Here is a 14167-nt window from a genome sequence, read left to right as displayed (position 1 = left end):
CGCAATGCACTCATTGTGTAGGCATACCCCCATCCCCTCCCCCACCCCCCACCTCAGTCCATTATTTTAAAATGCAGGGAACCTTTTGCAAGTTAGCATAAAAATTAAAAGCTGGAGAGGACTTTTTTTTTGTGGGGTCTGTGTGGGTGAGGGGGACGCAGACCCTCTGTCAGTACACTGGTTAGTTTTAGTTTTCCCCAGAGAGGAGAAGTGGGCATGTGTGTGGCAGGTGAAAAGTGCACCTCCAGTTTCTCTCTTAGACTGAAACAGGACCCGCACTTTTGACCCCGTTCCTTTAAGAATCCTTTGCTTCCTCAGCAGGGAATCCACCATGCCTCTCTAGACTGCTCTATGCGTGGGCCCAGTTAACTGGCTGGTTCAAAGAATTATGCCGCAGACCTTTTGAAATAACCACTACCATGATAATTATTTGACAGCTTTTGCAGCACCTCTCACCATAATGGTGATAAGGTTCATCTGTTCCTCCTTACACCCAAGATGGCCGCCATGGACCAACGTGTGCTGAGGCCTAGGTCACTTGCTGTTGCCAATACTTGGTATGGGAGTCTGGCAATAAGCCAGTCTTTTAGGTATAATTCCACCATCCTATATCCATTATTTTAAAAGGCAGAGGACCTTTGGCCAGACAGCATAAGGATGAGTCGCTGGAGGGGACATTTTTGTGTGGGGTGGAGGGAGGCGGGGGCAGGCAAACTGTCAATCGATGGGTTGTTTTTGTTATCCCTAGATAGGAGAAGTGGGCATGTGTGTTGCAGGCAAAAAGTGCGGGTCCTGTTTCAGTCTTAGACTTACACAGGATCCACACTTTTCAGCATGTTGCTTTAAGAATCCTTTGATTCCTCACCTGGGAATCCACCATGGTTCTCTAGACCCCTCTATGCATGGTCTCAGGTAACTACCTTGTTCCAAGAAGTATGCCACAGATCTTTTAAAATGACCAGTACGTTGAGAATTATTTGCCAGGTTTTCAGCACGTTTCACCATAATTTTGATAACGTTTGTATGTGCCTCCTTAAACCCAAGATAGCTGCCACGGAAATAACTATGCTGAGGCGTAGCTGACTTGGTGTTGCCTATTTTTGTTAGTGGAGACTGACCAGAAGCCATTCTTGTAAGTATCATTGCACCATCCTTTCTCCATTATTTAAAAATGCAGGGAAATTTTGCAAGTTAGCATAATAATTAGTATGTGGAGGGGACATTTTTTTAGGGGGTCGGTGTTGTGGCGGGGAAGTCAGGCCCTCTGTCAGTTTGCTGGTTTGTTTTTATTATGCCCAGAGAGGAGAAGTGGGCATGTGTATGGCAGGTTAAAAGTGCAGATCCTATTTCAGTCTCAGACATAAACAGGATCCGCACTTTTCACCCGTTCCATTAAGAATCCTTTACTTCATCAACTGGGAATACCATGGGTCTAATAGACCCCTCTATGCGTGGGCCCAGAAAACTGCCTGGTTCCAAGAAGTATTCCACAGAGCTTTTGAAATACCACTACGTTGAGAACTATTTCCCAGTTTTTGCAGCACCTTTCACCATAATTGTCATAAGGTTCGTCTCTTCCTCCTTAATCTCGAGATGGCTACAATGGACAAAATTATGCTGAGGCCTAGCTCACTCGGTGTAGCTGATACTTGGTACTGGAGACTGGCAAGAATACATTTTTTTAAGTATCATTCCACCATCCTTTCTCCACCATTTTAAAAGCCAGAGCAGCTTTCGGCAGTTAGCATAACAAGGAGTCGCTGGAGGGGAAGTTTTTATGTGGGGTCTGGGGGGATCACGGGGCAAGCCCTCTGTCAGTTCTGTGGTTTGTTTTTATTATCCTCAAAGAGGAGAAGTGGGCATGTGTGTGGCAGGTGAAAACTGTGGATCCTGTTTCTGAGACTGAAAGAGGATCTGCACTTTTCAAACCTTTCCTTTAAGAATCCTTTGCTTGATCAGCTGGGAATCCACCATGGTTCTTTACACTCACTATGCGTGGGCCCAGTTAATTGGATAGTTCAAAGAGTTTTGCCACAGAGCTTTTGAAATAACCACTACCATGGAATTTATTTGCCAGCTTTCTCAACACTTTTTCCATAATTTTGATAAGGTTCATCTGTGCTTCCTTAAACCCTAGATGGCTGCCACGGACAAACCTATACTGAGGACGATCTGGCTTGTTTTTGCCAATGCTTGGTACAGGAGTCTGACAAGAATCCAGTCTTTTAATTATCATTGCACCATTCTATTTCCCTGATATTAAAAGGCAGAGCAACTTTCGGCAGTTAGCATAAGGATGAGTCACTGGAGCTGCCGTTTTTGTGTGGGATCGGGGTAGTTGGGGGACAGGCCCTCTGTCAGTCTGGTGGTTTGTATTTATTATGCCCAAACAGGGGAAGTGGATATGTATGTGGCAGGTGAAAAGTGCGGATCCTGTTTCAGTCTTAGACAGAAACAGGATCCGAACTTTTCACCCCATTCCATTAAGAATCCTTTGTTTCATCAGCTGGGAAACCACCATGGTTCTCTAGATCCCTCTTTGCATCGGCCCAGAAAACTGCCTGATTCAAAGAAGTATTCCATAGAGCTTTTGAAATAACCACTACCTTGAGAATTATTTGCCAGTTTTTGCAGCACCTTTCACCATAATTGTCATAAGGTTCATCTCTTCCTCCTTAATCTCGAGATGGCTGCCATGGACAAAACTATGCTGAGGCCTAGCTCACTTGGTGTGGCCGATACTTGGTACTGGATTTTGGCAAGAATAAATTCTTTTAAGTATCATTCCACCATCATTTCTCCACTATTTTAAAAGCCAGGGCACCTTTTGGCAGTTAGCATAACAAGGAGTCGCTGGAGGAGAAGTTTTTATGTGGGGTCTGGGGGAATGTTGGGGCAAGCCCTCTGTCAGTTCTGTGGTTTCTTTTTATTATTCCCAGAGAGGAGAAATGTGCATGTGTGCGGCCCGTGAAAAGTGCAGATCCTGTTTCAGAGACTGAAACAGGATCCACACTTTTCATCACATTCCTTTAAGAATCCTTTGGTTCATCAGCTGGGAATCCACCATGGTTCTCCACACTCCACTATGCGTGGGCCCTGTTAACTGGCTAGTTCAAAGAAGTATGCCGCAGAGCTTTTGAAATAACCACTACCATGTTAATTATTTGTCAGCTTTTCCAGCACTTTTACCATAATTTTGATAACGTTCATCTGTGCTTCCTTAAACCCTAGATGGCTGCCACGGACAAACCTATACTTAGGGCTACCTCGCTTGGTGTTGCCAATACTTGGTACGGGAGTCTGACAAGAATCCAGTCTTTTAATTATCATTGCACCATCCTTTCTCCCTTATATTAAAAGGCAGAGCAGCTTTCGGCAGTTAGCATAAGGATGAGTCACTAGAGGGTACGTTTTTGTGTGGGGTCGGGGTGGGTGGGGGACAGGCCCTCTGTCAGTCCGGCGGTTTGTATTTACTATGCCCAGACAGGGGAAGTGGATATGTGTGTGGCAGGTGAAAAGTGGGGAACCTGTTTCAGTCTTAGACTGAAACATGATCCGCACTTTTGAGCCTGTTCCTTTAAAAATCCTTTGAATCATCAGCTGGGAATCCACCATGGTTCCATAGACCCCTCTATGCATGGGCCCAGGTATCTTGCCAGTACCAAGATGTTGCGGCAGAGCTTTTCAAATAAACACTACGTGTAGAATTATTTGCCAGTTTTTACAGCACATATCGCCGTAATTGTGATAAGGGTCGTGTGTGCCTCCTTAAACACAAGATGGCTGCCACGTAGAAAACTATGCTGAGGCCTAGCTCACTTGGATTTCACGACACTTGATACTGGAGCCTGGATGGAGGCCATTCTTTTAAGTATCATTCCACCATCCTTTCTCCTTTATTTTAAAATGCAGGGAACCTTTTGCAAGTTAGCATAATAATTAGTAGCTGGAAGGGACTTTTTTTGTTGTTGTGTCGGTGTGGGTGGGGGTGCAGGCCCTCTGGCAGTTCGCTCGTTTGTTTTTATTTTCCCCAGAGAGGACAAGTGGGCATGTGTGTGGCAGGTGAAAAGTGCAGATCCCGTTTCAGTCTTATACTGAAACAGAACCCTCACTTTTCACCCCATTCCTTTAAGAATCCTTTGCTTCATCAGCTGGGAATCCACCATGGGTCTCTATACCGCTCTATGCGTGGGCCCAGTTAACTGGCTAGTTCAAACAATTATGCTGCAGAGGTTTTGAAATAACCACTACCATGAGAATTATTTGACAGCTTTTCAGCACTTTTCACCATAATTTTGCTAAGGTTGATCTTTTCCTCCTTAAACCCAAGATGGCTGCCATGGACAAACGTGTGCTGAGGCCTAGGTCACTTGCTGTTGCCATTACTTGGTATGGGAGTCTGGCAATAAGCCAGTCTTTTAGGTATAGTTCCACCATCCTATCTCCATTATTTTAAAAGGCAGAGGACCTTTCGCCAGATAGCATCAGGATGAGTCACTGGAGGGGACGTTTTTGTGTGGGGTGGTGGGGGTGGGGGCAGGCCATCGGTCAATCCGATAGGTTGTTTTTGTTATCCCTAGAGAGGAGAAGTGGGCCTGTGTGTTGCAGGCAAAAAGAGCGGATCCTGTTGCAGTCTTAGACTGAAACAGGATCCGCACTTTTCAGCCTGTTCCTTTTAGAATCCTTTGATTCATCACCTGGGAATCCACCATGGTTCTCTAGACCCCTCTTTGCGTGGGCAAAGGTAACTGGCTTGTTCCAAGAAGTATGCTGGAGAGCTTTTGAATCAACCAGTATGTTGAGAATTCTTTGCCAGTTTTTCAGCACGTTTCACCATAATTCTGATAACGTTTGTATGTGCCTCCTTAAACCCAAGATGGCTGCCACGGACATAACTACGCTGAGGCGTAGGTGACTTGGTGGTGCCTATTTTTGTTAGTGGAGACTGACAAGAAGCCATTCTTCTAAGTATCATTCCAACATCTTTTCTCCATTATTTAAAAATGCAGAGAAATTTTGCAAGTTGGCATAATAATTAGTAGCTGAAGGGGACTTTTTTTTTGTGGGGTCCTTGTGGGGGAAGGGAAGGCCCTCTGTCAGTTCTCTGGTTTGTTTTTATTATCCCTTGAGAGGAGAAGTGGGCATGTGTGTGGCAGGTGAAAGTGCGGATCCTGTTTCAGTATTAGACAGAAACAGCATCCGCACTTTTCACCCCGTTCCATTAAGAGTCCTTTGCTTCATCAGCTGGGAATCTGCCATGGTTCTCTAGACCCCTCTATGCGTGGGCCCAGAAAACTACCTGGTTCCAAGAAGTATTCCACAGAGCTTTTGAAATACCACTACGTTGAGAATTATTTGCCAGGTTTTGCAGCACATTTCACCATAAATGTCTTAAGGTTCATCTCTTCCTCTTTAATCTCGAGATGGCTGTCATGGTAAAAACTGTGCTGAGGCCTAGCTCACTTGGTGTGGCCGATACTTGGTACTGGAGACTGGCAAGAATACATTCTTTTATGCATCATTCCACCATCCTTTCTCCACTATTTTAAAAGCCAGAGCACCTTTCGGTAGTTAGAATAACAAGGAGTCGCTGGAGGGAAAGTTTTTATGTGGGGTGTAGTGGGCGGGTGGGGCAAGCCCTCTGTCAGATCTGTGGTTTGTTTTTACTATTTCCAGAGAGGGGAAGTGGGCATGTGTGTGGCAGGTAAACAGTGCGGATCCTGTTTCAGAGACTGAAACAGGATCCGCACTTTTCATCTTGTTCCTTTAAGAATCCTTTGCTTCATCAGCTGGGAATCCACCATGGTTCTCTACACCCCACTAAGCGTGGGCCCAGTTAACTGGCTAGTTCAAAGAAGTATGCCGCTGAGCATTTTAAATAACCACTATCATGGAAATTATTTGCCAGCTTTTCCAGCACTTTTACCATAATTTTGATAAGGTTCATCTGGGCTTCCTTAAACCCTAGATGGCTGCCACAGACACACCTATACTGAGGACTATCTGGCTTGGTGTTGCCAATACTTGGTATGGGAGTCTGACAAGAATCCAGTCTTTTAATTATCTTTGCACCATCCTTTCCACCTTATATTAAAAGGCAGAGCAACTTTTGGCAGTTAGCATAAGGATGAGTCACTGGAGGGGACGTTTTTGTGTGGGGTCGGGGTGGGTTGGGGGACAGGTGCTCTGTCAGTCTGGCAGTTTGTATTTATTATGCCCATACAGGGGAAGTGGATATGTGTGTGGCAGGTGAAAAGTTCGGATCCTGTTTCAGTCTTAGACTGAAACTGGATCCGCACTTTTCAGCCTGTTCCTTTAAAAATCCTTTGATTCATCAGGTGGGAATCCACCATGGTTCCCTAGACCCCTCTTATACGTCTCCATCTATTCACCAAGCTGTAATTGCTGAACAACTAGCAATACTTGCCCAAGGAATCAGTCAGTTGGATAAAGAACTACACCTACAGGTTGTTGCAAGACATGAAGATTTACTGGCACAAGCAACTGGTATTGAGTCTTTGTAAGGTGTTCTTCAGATGATGCAGACAAGAATTGGCACTTTACAGGGAGCTGTTGATAGGATGAAAGCAAAAATTGTTGATCCATACAATAAAATAGTAGCCTGTACTGCACAACTAGCAAGACTTCAGGTTGCCTGTGATTTGCTTCGGAGAATTATTCGCATTGTATCTCTGTAAGAGACTCCAAGGACAACTACAAGGAGGAAGTAGAGAGATAACAAAAGCTTCTCAGAGTCTCAATGAACTTGATTATCTTTCTCAAGGAATAGATCTTTCTGGAATAGAAGTAATAGAAAATGATCTGCTTTTTATTGCAAGAGCTCGACTTGAAGTGGAAAATCAAGCTAAGTGCCTACTGGAGCAAGGTGTGGAGATTCAGAATCCTACTCAAGTCGGAACAGCTCTTCAGGTTTTCCATAATCTTGGAATCTTGAAGGATACTATTATCAGTGTTGTGGATGGATATCATGTTACTTTAGAGGAAAATATCAAGAATTCGTTAGACATCAAAGTTTTGACTCAGCCTTCCCAGTCAGCTGTTAGAGGGGGTCCTGGACGATCTACCATGCCAACCCCAGGAAATACTGCAGCATTTCGTGCTTCCCTCTGGACCAATATGGAGAAACTTATGGATCTTATTTGCTCTGTTTGTGGACAGGTACAACATCTACAAAAAGTATTAGCCAAAAAGAGAGATCCTGTTTCTCATATTTGTTTCATTGAAGAAATACTTAAGGATGGACAACCTGAAATTTTCTACAAGTTTTGGAATTCAGTTACTGAGGCACTTCCTTCTCAATTTCATGGGACAATAAACACTTCTGCGTTTTTGAAACAGGCATGTGAAGGAGAATACCCTAAATTACTGCGTCTCTATAATGACTTCTGGAAGCGTCTTCAACAATACAGTCAAAATATCCAAGGGAATTTTAATGCAAGTGGAACTACAGACCTCTTTGTTGACCTACAGCACATGGAAGATGATACACAAGATATATTCATACCAAAAAAGCCAGATTATGATCCAGAAAGGGCTTTGAAAGACTCACTGCAGCCCTATGAGGCTGCTTACCTGTCAAAATCCTTATCCCGGCTCTTCGATCCTATCAACTTGGTGTTTCCCCCTGGTGGTCTAAATCCTCCTTCCTCTGATGAACTTGATGGTATCATTAAAACTATAGCAAGTGAACTAAATGTAGCTGCTGTTGATGCAAACCTCACATTAGCTGTGTCAAAAAACGTGGCAAAGACCATTCAGTTATATGGTGTAAAATCAGAGCAGCTTCTTTCCACAAAAGGAGATGCAAGTCAGGTGATTGGGCCTCTTACTGAAGGACAGAGAAGAAATGTAGCAGTAGTGAATTCACTGTACAAGTTGCACCAGTCAGTAACAAAGGTAGTTTCCAGTCAGAGCTCGTTCCCACCGGCAGCTGAGCAAACTATAATTTCAGCCCTAAAGGGGATCCATGCTCTTATGGAAAATGCTGTGCAACCCTTACTGACTTCAGTGGGAGATGCTATAGAGGCCATGATCATCACCATGCATCAGGAAGATTTTTCTGGGTCACTATCCAGCTAAGGAAAGCTCGATGTTCCTTGTTCTCTGTACATGAAGGAGCTACAAGGTTTCATTGCCAGAGTTATGAGTGACTACTTTAAACACTTTGAATGCTTAGATTTTGTCTTTGATAACACTGAAGCTATTGCCCAAAGAGCAATTGAACTTTTTATCCACCACGCCAGTCTCATCAGACCTCTTGGTGAAGGTGGGAAAATGCGACTTGCTACTGATTTTGCACAGATGGAGTTGGCTGTGGGTCCCTTCTGCAGACGAGTTTCCAACTTAGGAAAGTCCTATCGAATGCTGAGGTCATTCAGACCACTGCTCTTCCAGACAAGTGAAAATGTGGCCAATAGTCCTACACTCGGGGACATCATTCCTTTCAGCATCGTCATTCAGTTTTTGTTCACAAGAGCACCTGCTGAGATGAAGTCCCCGCTCCAGAAGGCAGAGTGGTCCCACGCACGCTTCTCTCAGTGGCTGGACGACCATCCGTCTGAAAAGGACAGGCTCCTCCTCATCAGGGGAGACCTGGAAGCTTACGTCCAGACAGTGAGAAGTAGAGAAGGCAAAGAATTTGCACCAGTTTATCCCATAATGGTTCAGCTGCTTCAAAAAGATATGTCTGCTCTTCAGTAACAATATGAAATCCAATCTCCACTTCGTGCTAACCCATTCATAGTCGGCAGTTAAGTAACACATACTCTAAAATTTAGACAGCAACTATTTACTATTTTCAGAATGTAATGGATTTTTCTGTATTTCCTGTTGATCTTTATTTACCTCTTTAGCACTTCTACTTTAAGTAGCATAAAATGTCAAAAGATTCATCATCACAGCCTTTAAAATTCATGGACCTGATTATTCCAGAGAGATTCTTTTTTTCCTTTCAGACTTTTGTACAAGGCTAAAATTTCTTTATCAACTAAGTTCCACTATGGGTACATCCACACAAAGTCCCCATTGCTTCTAAAGGGATATGAACAAGTTACAGGTAGCCTGTTTTTCCCAAGCTGCCCTCTTCCTGAGCTCAGTGGTTCCCAAATATGGCTGCACACTGACAACACCAGGGGAGTTTTAAAAAAATCCTGATGTGTGATTACACTCCATAGTAATTAACCTGTCTGGGAGAGGGAGTGGGAGCCAGGCATCAGTATTTTTTTTTTAAATCCCCACAGTGATTCCAATATGCAACAAAAATTTGGGAACCACTAACATATTCAAAATTAAGATGTAGGGTTAAATATTCTTGTTTAAATATGTCATACTGAATCTTTAAATAAAGCAAGGCTTTCTCAAAAAAAAAAAAAAAAAAAAAAAACATACAACTTGGCCAGTACCAAGTTGTATGCCACAGAGATTTTGAAATAAACACTACGTGTAGAATTATTTGCCAGTTTTTGCAGCACATATCACCATAATTGTGATAAGGTTCGTCTATACCTCCCTAAACACAAGATGGCTGCCACGGAGAAAACTATGCTGAGGCCTAGCTCACTTGGATTTCACGACACTTATTACTGGAGCCTGGAAGGAGGCCATTCTTTTAAGTAGCATTCCACCATCCTTTCTCCATTATTTTAAAAGGCAGGGAAACTTCTGCAAGTTAGCATTATAATTAGTAGCTGGAGGGGACTTTTTTTTTTGTGGGGTCAGTGTGCGTGTGGGGGGCAGGCCCTCTGTCAGTTCACTGGTTTGTTTTTATTATCCCCAGAGAGGAGATGTGGGCATGTGTGTGGCAGGTGAAAAGTGCGGATCCTGTTTCAGTCTTAGAATGAAACAGGATCCGCACTTTTCACCATGTTCCTTTAAGTATCCTTTGCTTCCTTAGCTGAGAATCCACCATGGTTCTCTAGACCGCTCTATGCCTGGGCCCAGTTAACTGGCTAGTTCAAAGAAGTATGCCGCAGAGCTTTTGAATTAACCACTACGTTTAGAATTATTTTCCCGTTTTTGCAGTAAGTTTACCCATAATTGTGATAATGTTTTATGTACCTCCTTAATCCCAAGATGGCTGCCACGGACATAAATATGTTGAGCCGTAGTTCACTTGGTGTTGCCGATACTTGTTACTGGAGACTGACAAGAAGTCATTCTTTTAAGTATCATTCCACCATCCTTTCTCCATTATTTTAAAAAGTAGAGTACCTTTCTCGAATAGCATAATAATGAGTCACTGGAGGGGAAGTTTTTATGTGGGGTCTGGGGGGCTGGTGGGGCAAGCCCTCTGTCAGTTCTGTGCTTTGTTTTTATTATCCCCAGAGAGGAGAAGTGGGCATGTGTGTGGCAGGTAAACAGTGCGGATCCTGTTTCAGTCTTAGTCTCAAACAGGATCCGCCATTTTCACCCCGTTCCTTTAAAATCCTTTGATACATCAGCTGGGAAACCACCATGGTTCTCTAGACCCCTCAATGCATGGGATCAGGAAACTGGCTAATTCCTAGAAATAATCCGCAGACCTTTTGAATTAATCACTAAGTGGAGAGTTATTTGCCAGTGTTTGCAACACCTATCGCCAAAATTGTGATAAGTTTCTTCTGTGCCTCCTTAAACCCAAGATGGCTTCCACGGAGAAAACTATGCTGAGGCCTAGCTCTCTTTGTTTTGACAATACTTGTTACTGGAGCTTGGAAGGAGGCCATTCTTTTAAGTATCATTCCACCATCCTTTCTCCATTACTTTAAAATGCAGGAAATCTTTTGCAAGTTAGCATAACCATTAGTAGCTTGAGGGGACTTTTTTTTTGTGGGGTGCGGGGCGCAGGCCCTCTGTCATTTTGCTGGTTTGTTTTTATTATCCCCAGAGAGGAGAAGTGGGCATGTGTGTGGCAGGTGAAAAGTGCAGATCCTGTTTCAGAGATTGAAACAGGATCCCCACTTTTAACCCCGTTCCATTAAGAATCCTTCACTTCATCAGCTGGGAATCCACCATGGTTCTCTAGAGCCCTCTATGCGTGGGTCTAGTTAACTGGCTAGTTCAAAGAAGTATGCCGCAGATCTTTTGAAATAACCACTACCATGGCTATTATTTGTCAGCGTTCCAGCACCTTTTACCATAATTTTGATAAGGTTGATCTGCGCTTCCTTAAACCCAAGATGGATGCCACGGACAAACCTATACTGATGGCTAGCTCGCTTGGTGTTGCCAATACTTGGTACAGGAGTCTGGCAAGAAGCCAGTCTTTTAAGTATCATTGCACCATCCTTTCTCCATTATATTATAAGGCAGAGCAACCTTCGGCAGTTAGCATAAGGATGAGTCCCTGGAGGGGACGATTTTGTGTGGGGTCAGGGTGGGTGGTGGGACAGGCCCTCTGTCAGTCTGACGGTTTGTATTTATTATGCCCAGACAGGGGAAGTGGATATGTGTGTGGCAGGTGAAAAGTGCGGATCCTGTTTCACAGGATCCGCACTTTTCAGCCTGTTTCTTTAAAAATCCTTTGATTCATCAGCTGGGAATCCACTATAGTTTCCTAGACCCCTCTATGCATGGGGCCAGGTAACTGGCCAGTAACAAGATGTATGCCGAAGAGCTTTTGAAATAATCACTAAGTGTAGAATTATTTGCCAGTTTTTGCAGCACATATCATCATAATTGTGATAAGGTTGGTCTGTGCCTCCTTAAACACAAGATGGCTGCCACGGAGAAAACTATGCTAGGCCTAGCTCACTTGGTTTTCACGATACTTGTTACTGGAGCCTGGAAGGACGCCATTCTTATAACTATCATTCCACCATCCTTTCTCCACTATTTTAAAATGCAGGGAACCTTTTGCAAGGTTGAATAATAATTAGTAGCTGGAGGGGACCTTTTTTTTTTATGTGGGGTCAGTATGGGTGGGGGGCACAGGCCCTCTGTCAGTTCGCAGGTTTGTTTTTATTTTCCCCAGAGATGAGAAGTGGGCATGTGTGTGGAAGGTGAAAAGTGCGGATCCCGTTTCTGTCTTAGACTGAAACAGGATCCGCACTTTTCAGCCCGTTACTTTAAAAATCCTTTGATTCATCAGCTGGGAATCCAATATGGTGTTTTACACCCCTCTATGCATGGGCCCAGGTAACTGGCTAGTTCCAAGAAGTATTCCCCAGAGCTTTTGAAATAATCACTAGGTGGAGAATTATTTGCCAGTTTTTGCAGCACCTATCACCATAATTGTGAAAAGGTTCGTCTGTGCCTCCTTAAACCCAAGACGGCTGCCACAGAGAAAACTATGCTGAGGCCTAGCTCACTTGGTTTTGATGATAATTGTTACTGGAGCCTGGAAGGAGACCATTTTTTTTAAGTATCGTTCCACCATACTTTCTCCATTATTTTAAAATGCAGAGACCCTGTTGCAAGTTAGCATAATAATTAGTAGCTGGTGGGGACGTTTCTTTCTGGTGGGGTTGGGGTTGGTGGGGGGGGGATGGTCCTCTGTCAGTTCGCTGGTTTGTTTTTATTATCCCCTGAGAGGGGAAGTGGGCATGTGTGTGGCCGTTCCTGTAAGAATCCTTTGCTTCATTAGCTGGGATTCCACCATGGTTCTCTAGACGACTCTATGCGTGGGCTCAATTAACTGGCTAGTTCAAAGAATTATGCCACAGAGCTTTTGAAATAACCACTACCATGAGAATTATTTGACAGCTTTTGCAGCACCTTTCACCATAACTGTGATAAGATTCATCTGTGCCCCCTTTAAACCCAAGATGGCTGCCACGGACAAACCTATACTGAGGCCTACTTCATTTCGTGTTGCCAATACATGGTACGGGAGTCTTGCAAGAAGCCATTCTTTTAAGTGTAAATCCACCATCCTTTCTCCATTATTTTAAAAGGCAGAGGACCTTTTGCCAGATAGCATGAGTATGAGTCGCTGGAGGGGACGTTTTAGTGTGGGGTGGTGGGGGACGAGGGCAGGCCATCTGTGAATCCGATGGGTTGTTTTTGTTATCCCTAGAGAGGAGAAGTGGGCATGTGTGTTGCAGGAAAAAAGTGCGGATCCTGTTTCAGTCTAAGACAGGATCCGCACTTTTCAGCCTGTTCCTTTAAAAATCCTTTGATTCATCACCTGGGAATCCACCATGGTTCTCTGGAACACTCTATGCGTGGGCACAGGCAACTGGCTTGTTCCAAGAATTATGCTGCATAACTTTTGAATTAACCACTACGTAGAGAATTGTTTGCCAGTTTTTGCAGAACGTTTCACCATAATTCTGATAACGTTTGTATGTACCTCCTTAAACCCAAGATGGCTGCCTCTGACATAACTATGTTGAGGGTTAGGTCACTTGGTGTTGCCAGTCCTTCTTACTGGAAACTGACAAGAAGCCATTATTTTAAGTATCATTGCACCATTCTTTCTCCATTATTTTAAAAGGCAGGGCACCTTTCGCAAGATAGCATAGTAATAAGTCACTGGAGGGGAAGCTTTTGTGTGGAGTCGCGGGGGATGTGTGGGCAGGCCCATTGTCAGTCCGGCGGTTTGTTTTTGTTATCCACAGAGAGGAGAAATTGGCATGTGTGTGGCAGGTAAAAAGTGCAGATCACATTTCAGTCTTAGTCTGAAACAGGATCCGCACTTTACAGCCCGTTCCTTTAAGAATCCTTTGCTTCATCAGCTGAGAATGCGCCATCATTCTCTAGACCGCTCCATACCGGAGCGTGGCAAGAAGTCATTCTTTTAAGTATCATTCCACCATCGTTTCACCATTATTTTAAAAGACAGAGCACCTTTTGTCATTTGCCATAAGAATGAGTGGATGGAGGGGACGTTTTGTGGGGGATCCCAGGTGAGGTGGAGGGCCAGGCCCTATGTCAGTCCGGTCATTTTTTTTTTTATTATGCCTAGAGTGGAGAAGTCGGCATGAGTTTGACAGGTGAAAAGTGCGGATCCTGTTTCAGTCTTAGATTGTAACAGGATCTGCAATTTACAGCCCATTCCTTTAAGAATCCTGTGCTTCATCAACTGGGCATCCATCATGGTTCTCAAGACCCCTCTATGTGTGGGCCCAGAAAACTGCCTGGTTCCTGAAATATGCCACAGATCTTTTGAAATAACCACTAAGTTGAGAATTATTTGCCAGTTTTTGCAGCACCTTTCCCCATAATT

General features: G+C 43.9%; 1 protein-coding gene across 1 annotated transcript; it reads left to right on the top strand.

Annotated features, from left to right (window-relative positions):
* Nucleotides 1–5423: 5423 nt before the first annotated feature.
* LOC138379510 (conserved oligomeric Golgi complex subunit 5-like) lies at nt 5424–8976 on the top strand. The gene is given in 3 exon segments (XM_069464604.1): nt 5424–5435; nt 6339–6467; nt 7180–8976. Coding segments are annotated over 3 exon segments (1683 nt in total). The 3' UTR covers nt 8722–8976.
* The last annotated feature ends 5191 nt before the right edge of the window (nt 8977–14167 follow it).

The sequence above is a fragment of the Eulemur rufifrons genome, unplaced genomic scaffold (assembly GCF_041146395.1).
Source record: "Eulemur rufifrons isolate Redbay unplaced genomic scaffold, OSU_ERuf_1 scaffold_43, whole genome shotgun sequence".
Taxonomy (NCBI): domain Eukaryota; kingdom Metazoa; phylum Chordata; class Mammalia; order Primates; family Lemuridae; genus Eulemur; species Eulemur rufifrons.
The sequence above is the reverse complement of the archived record's forward strand: the minus strand, read 5'-3'. Positions and strand labels throughout refer to the sequence as shown.